This window comes from Leopardus geoffroyi, chromosome D3 (genome assembly GCF_018350155.1).
Source record: "Leopardus geoffroyi isolate Oge1 chromosome D3, O.geoffroyi_Oge1_pat1.0, whole genome shotgun sequence".
Lineage (NCBI taxonomy): Eukaryota > Metazoa > Chordata > Mammalia > Carnivora > Felidae > Leopardus > Leopardus geoffroyi.
The window spans coordinates 3513766-3519765 of record NC_059339.1 but is presented as its reverse complement, the minus strand read 5'-3'; the positions used below and the strand labels follow the sequence as shown (position 1 = coordinate 3519765).

General features: G+C 59.9%; 1 protein-coding gene across 1 annotated transcript in view; it reads left to right on the top strand.

Moving 5' to 3' along the window:
• Nucleotides 1-3091: 3091 nt before the first annotated feature.
• The window catches only part of TMEM132C (transmembrane protein 132C), a 308814-nt gene continuing 305905 nt past the window's right edge, over nucleotides 3092-6000 (top strand). Inside the window, exon 1 of the mRNA XM_045459587.1 lies at nucleotides 3092-3393. Within this exon, the coding sequence (XP_045315543.1) occupies nucleotides 3309-3393 (85 nt within the window). The 5' untranslated portion in view covers nucleotides 3092-3308. The remainder of the gene's footprint in view (nucleotides 3394-6000) is intronic.

Sequence of the window (6000 nt, the reverse complement as noted above, 5' to 3'; positions counted from 1 at the left end):
TCTCCAAAGGGTGTATTGGGTACTCAGTGGCCTGGGCCAAAGCCATAGGCTCTTGCTACTTTCCCATCACCCAAACTATCCATCCGTAGGACCTTTGCCACCATCTGAAGCAGGCGGCATTAACTGCTCTCCGTCTCCATAGCAGGACTCTGCCCCTAACTCCCAGGGTGAGCCTCCAACACCTGTGTGCCTTCAGCTGACTTAGTGACCTCCAGGCTTCCTCTGCTGCCTGTGTCCTCCAAGAGGCCACGGAAGGGAGAAATGGGACCCTTGGCTCTCCCACCTCCTGGCCTTTGTGCTTTGGGTTTCTCAGCCCGAAAAGCCCTTCTTGCAGAAATTGCTGTCTTATAGGATGGGTTTCTTTGCATATTTCTGTAGAGTTCACCTCCTGCATTGTAAGATCCATGAGTGTAGGACCTTCATCTGTTTGGCTCAGTGCTAGAACCCCATATCTGGGCCTGAAAAATGGTGAGGAACAGACAGCTATTTGTTGAGTGAGTGAATAAAAGACCAAAGGACAGTAGTTCTCCCATTAGGGCTTAAATGAGATGATGGCTGTAAACATTAAGTAAAATGTCAGCACAGGGTGACAAATACATGCCTTCTTCCCTTCCTCCCCTCTCCTTCTTTCCTTTGTCCCTCTCTTCCTCCCTCCCTCCCTTCCTTCTCTCTAATACCAAGTACTGTAGTAAGGACTTGACATTAGGACAACCATAGCTGCCTCATGAGGCCAACACATAGCCCTTACCTTCCTTGTTCTTGGTGTATGTATAATACTTATAGGTCCCCCATCTAGAGGCAGACCTTACAGGAAACACTTGAGCCAACTTCAAGAATTGCATCCCTCGTTTGACATGATACTAAAGATTTGGAACGTAAGCACGAACAACATAAAATCTGAAGTTACCTCTTTGACTTAGGAACCCCAGGCACATGTGGAGGCAGAAGCTTTCCTCTTTCCAATAGCTCTCGTGTGGTATAAATCATGTTAATTGTCTCCATGTGCCCGCAGCCCACGGGGAGTTTCGCAATAGCCTTTGAGGGGATTAGTGGTCTCTGGTGTTTGCTATGAAATTCAGAAACGCATCTGGAAGCAATTGAAGTTAAGGAATTAATGATTTGGGGGTTAAATAATACATGCCTTAAACAAAATAAATACAGGAAACTGTTAGCCTGAATGTCTAAATTCTCACCTCCATTTGGGGGGGGATTTTCCTAAAAAGAAAGAAAGAAAAAAAAAAAGGTAACCTGACCGCATCCTCCTTTTTTGTTTGTTCAGTTTTGTGTGCAAGTTTGTTTGATGTTGAGAAGGTCACAGGGCAGACGAAGGGCAGAGGGGCAGGGGACTGTGGAGGGCATAATTTGGGGTTTATTGTTCCTATTATCAGACAGGAGGGAGAGAGGATCCTCAGTCAGGAATAATAGAGAAGTTGTATCTCTCACCGAGGCTGGAAACATTTAAATGAAAAATATTTCTTCTCCAGTGACTTTAGGCTAACAAATAAAAATGTGAAGGAAATGTGTTTTCCATTTTAGGGGCCCGAGTCTACTTTATGAGTGCTTCCCAAGGTTTGTCTACACTAGCGGAATGAACTGGAGAATTGGGCAATTATCAGCATAATCCACTTAAGAAATGAAGCCTCTGCCACCCAGGCCTCCCCAGGCCTGGCTGCTTTTTCCTGCCGCCTAGCCGTCTCCCCACGACAGGCATGTGGAGGGGCTGAGAAAAACCGTGAGCGCTCTTCCCTTGAAAAGCCAGTCCCGGGTCCCAGCCACGCTGGCTGGGAGCAGAAAGGGCCCCCGAGCTGGGAGTGCGCTCCAAGCCTTCGCCACCCGACACCCCTGGTTTCTCCTCCTGCTCCTCTGTGACTGAGCCCGGTCAGGAGAAATGGGTCTGCGGCTGCTACGATCGTTTCTCTTCGTTCCATCAAATATTTTTCTTTTCCTCTTATTTGAAATTCATTCCAGGCTCTGGTGGCCAGGCAGGAAGGTGACACATGGCACAGTCAGGCTTCTTTTCCGAGGCTGGGGTAAGCCAGCCCAGGTGAGAGCAGGCCCGCTGAGCCCAGACACCGATCCCAGGGGACCGCAAGGCGCGGCTGGGGAGGGCTGGGCGTCCCGGGGAAGCTTCTGGGCTCCTAACGCATCGCGAGATGGAGTTGGGGTCCCGCCTGCAGATCGTTCAGCGCTCCCCGCCCCCCGTCGCGGTCCCCGAGAACCAGTAACCGCACGGGCAAGCCCAGGCAAGCGGCCGCGATGCCCGCGCGCAGGGAGAGCAGCGCTGCATGAGTAGGGTGGTGGCGGGGGGGGGGGGGGGGGGGTGGGGGGGGGAGAGGTGCACATCTTCCTCGTCTGAACCTCAGGTCTCTAGCCACTGCAGGATCAGGTCTGGCAAGGAGAGGGGAGCGTCCCCGCCTCCCTCCCTCCCCCTCGTCCTCCGAAGAGTTAGTAAAAAGCTCATTGGGGTGGGGGCGACGCGCACCAGTATGAAAGGATACACAGTGGGAAATGAGCCTCCCACCCCGGGGTTCCAGCCCCCCTCCCAGAGATACGGCACAGGACGCACACACATGTGCACACGCCTCTGTATCCTATGCACCCGGGTCCCCCCTTACACGGTGCCGCCCGTGGCTTTCCCCACTGAATGATCTGTCCAGAGCTTTCCGCAGCGAATGCACGAGACTTCCAATTCCAGATGTCCCCAGCTCTCAAGACAAAAAAAATCCAGGGATGACCGGAAATCGAGGTGCAAGGCAGTGCCTACCCCTCGCCCCGCCGCGGCCTCGGGAGGGCGGCGCGGGGAAGGGCCCAGCTCCATCTTGAGGCGCGGGTCCCTGCGCCGAAGTCTCCGGGACGTGAGCCGCAGGGCGCGGGGGGCGGGCGGCCGCACGCGGGCGGAGCGGACCCCCGGGGGCGGCCCGAGCCCCGGCTCGGGGTCTCCTCCCACCGCCAGGGATCCCTCCCGCGCGCCCCTCCCCGCAGGGCGAGCTGGGCCCCGGCCCGGGGCGGGGCCGGGGGCGGGGCCGGGGGCGGGCCCGGGGGGGGTGGGCGGGCCCTGGGGGTGGGCGGGGCAGGCGGCGGCTGCGGCGGCGGCTGGAGAAAAGTTGTCCCGGCCAGAGCGCGCGCTGCCGCGGGATCCGGAGCCGCCGCGTCGCCACGGCGGGGGCAGGCGCGACCACCGGATCCGCAGCCGGGCCGGCCGACTCGCAGCCGGGGGTCGCCCCGGGGCATGGGACAGCCGGCGGGGACGGCGGGCCGGCGCTGCGCCCCGGGCGGGCGGAGGGCGGCCTGAGCTGCCGGGACGCAGGATGCGCTCCGAGGGCGCGGCCCCCGGGCCGGTGGCGCCGCTGTGCGGGGCGCTCAGCCTGGTGCTCGGCGCGCTGCTGGGCAAAGGTAAGGCGGGGCGGGAAGTTCCCGGGTCTCGGTGAGCCGGGGCGGGGGGAGCCGGAAGGCGGGGTGTCGCCGGGACCTTGGGGAGGGCTCTGGTCCCACCCGGAGCGCCTGTGCCGGGCGCCCAGCGGCCCTTGCCTAGCCGGGAGGACCCGGTTGGGCGCCGCGTGCGTGGGGTCTGGGCAAATTCCGCTGGTCGGCTCTATCCGGGTTCTGGGTGCCTCCCAGGGGTGAGGGGGGGGCGTGGCTGGGGGGGGCACTGTGGCCCCCAGGCCCGAATTCCGTGCGGACCTAACCCAGCCCCAGCAGTCACACTGTGGAGCGGGGAGCCTGCCTCGTTCCCCCCCCCCCACCCCCCCAGCCCTCCGGTCGGTCACACTGGGACAGAAGGTCCAGGAGGGCGGACCTGGTCCTTTGCGCCCCGGCCGTGGGGTCCCGAGAAGCGACCTCGACCCCCGGAGGAACGCGCGCTCTCCGCGCGCCGCTCGCGGGGGCCCCGGCGGAAGCCCGGCTTGGAGGCGGCGCGCCTGGGGCGTGCGGCAAGGTGGGGGGCGCGGCGGCGGCCCGGGACCTGGGCTTCCCGGCAGCGCGGTCCCCGGAGGCCGCGCGCCTCAGTCTCCTCATCTCGGCAATGGGGACGACGACCCTGCCCAAGGCTGCGGAGGCTGCGGCGAGCGAGTGCCGGGCGCGCAGAGGGCTCACGGAGGGTGCCGCTGCCACTGTCGTGGCGGTCGTGGGCGTGTGCGCTGGGGCCAGCGGCGGGAGCGGCGCGGAGAGCGGGGCCCGGGCCCGGAAGCGCCCTTCCCGGCCGGGCGCCGGCGCCGGGGCCGCGGGCGGGCGGGGACTGCGGCGCGCACATCGCTGTGCGGAGTCCCGGCTGCCGGGCCGGGCGCGGAAGAGGAGAGGGGCGCTCCCCTGCCGCCGGCGGCGCGCGGGGCGGGAGTCCCGGGTCTCAGGGTGACACGGCGGTGGCACAGGCGTCCCTGCGCCTTCGCGCGGCGCCGCGGCCCGGGCCCGGTCGAGTGCAGCCCGAGGAGAATCCCGGCTCTCGCCCGGCCCAGGCTCTGCGGGCTGGGCCGCTAAGGCGTCGGGAGACACAAGTTGCCAACTGAGGTTAAAAAGTAGCATTTGCTTTTCCAAAGTGCTTAAGCACCGACCGAAATTCCAGAGAAATCTGCGTGCCTTGAGGCTGCAGGTTCCCAGGCGCACCACCTGGACAGAGTCGTTGTTTTCTCGAACAGTGTTCCTTTCTCCCAGAGCCCCAGGTAGACGGCAGTGTGCGCTCGCGCGCCAAGGGCTGGGGATACTTTTCTGTTTTATCTGGAAGAGCAAACATTCGGCATCTGGCGCCTTCATTCTGCTGTTACAGCTCTGGGTCCTATCATTTGTAGGATTGGGTTTCCCAACATGTAAAGTGGCCATGAAAAAAGAAATCCCTTCCCCAAATACTTCCCGGCGACTTTGGGAAGGGAAAGCGGCTGGACGGATGATGGAGAGGAAGGTGGGGTCATTGTAAAGTGACCAAGGGGTGAGAGCCCCTGACCAGGTTTACTCCCCGCCTCCGTAGAGGATGTAATCAGGCCAGAAGTCTGGGTGCTGAAGGTGCCTTGTAAAAGTAAGTTGTGGGCTTCTCGTAATTAAATCCCTTCTTTCCGCCCCCCCCCACCCCCCAATCTGGAGGATTCTAACTGTGATTTAGAAGAGGTACCCTTACAAATGCCCATGTAGAGGAAGCTAGGGGCAGAGACTTGGTGGGAAAGTGGGCCTGGGAGTTTTATTTTCAAAATGCTATTTACACAGCAAGGGTTGGGTCACCCCTCCCTGGCTTAGCGCCACCTTGATTTTCCTTTCCTTGCTTCCTTCTGCTTGACAGTTTTCAGCTGCGGTTTGGGGGCCTGCGGCCCGCAACTCATCCCCTGTCAAATGTTTTTCATTGTTTCCCACGACCGAAAGCAGCACGGCAGCTCCCCTCTGATGCCTCCCCAAAGAAAAAGTGAGATTTCTTCTAGAGAGGAAAGTGTCCCCACCCTCATTTAAATCTGTGCTGGCTGGGGGAAAAAAAAAAAAACAAACAAACACCTTCTCTGACTCTTCCTGCCGGAGGATTTAAGTGCTGATTTCTAGAATCCTTGAAACCACTGATCAATGTTTAGTGCCAATTGTACGTTTATTTTCCACTGTGGATTTAAGTCTCTGCAAGTCTCAGAGTAGAGTCCTTGTTCCTGGGAGGTTCTATAAATAGCCAGGACGAAAGAAGGGAGTCTTCGTAAGATTTAAGACCTAAGATGTAAGTAAGACTCGGGTAGGTGAGGGGAAGTGTCCTTCAGTTAGAGGTTGAGGAATTGACCCCCGATGAGGCAGCGGGAGGGGCCTCGGTTGGCTGAGAGGCTGCCCCAGAATGTACTCATGCTTGTTGGTCGCATACAGGACCCTGGGGAAGGTCACACGAGACCACAGCGTGTTCTGAAGTCTGTGGGGCCCAATGTGCTTCAAGATTCAGAAATACTGAGACCTTTGAGGAGCTGGCTGGCCAGAGGCATAGGGTCGCACACACCTATGGTATAGCACCCCCAGGCTGGGTGTGGGTTTGGACCCTGTAACTGCACACAT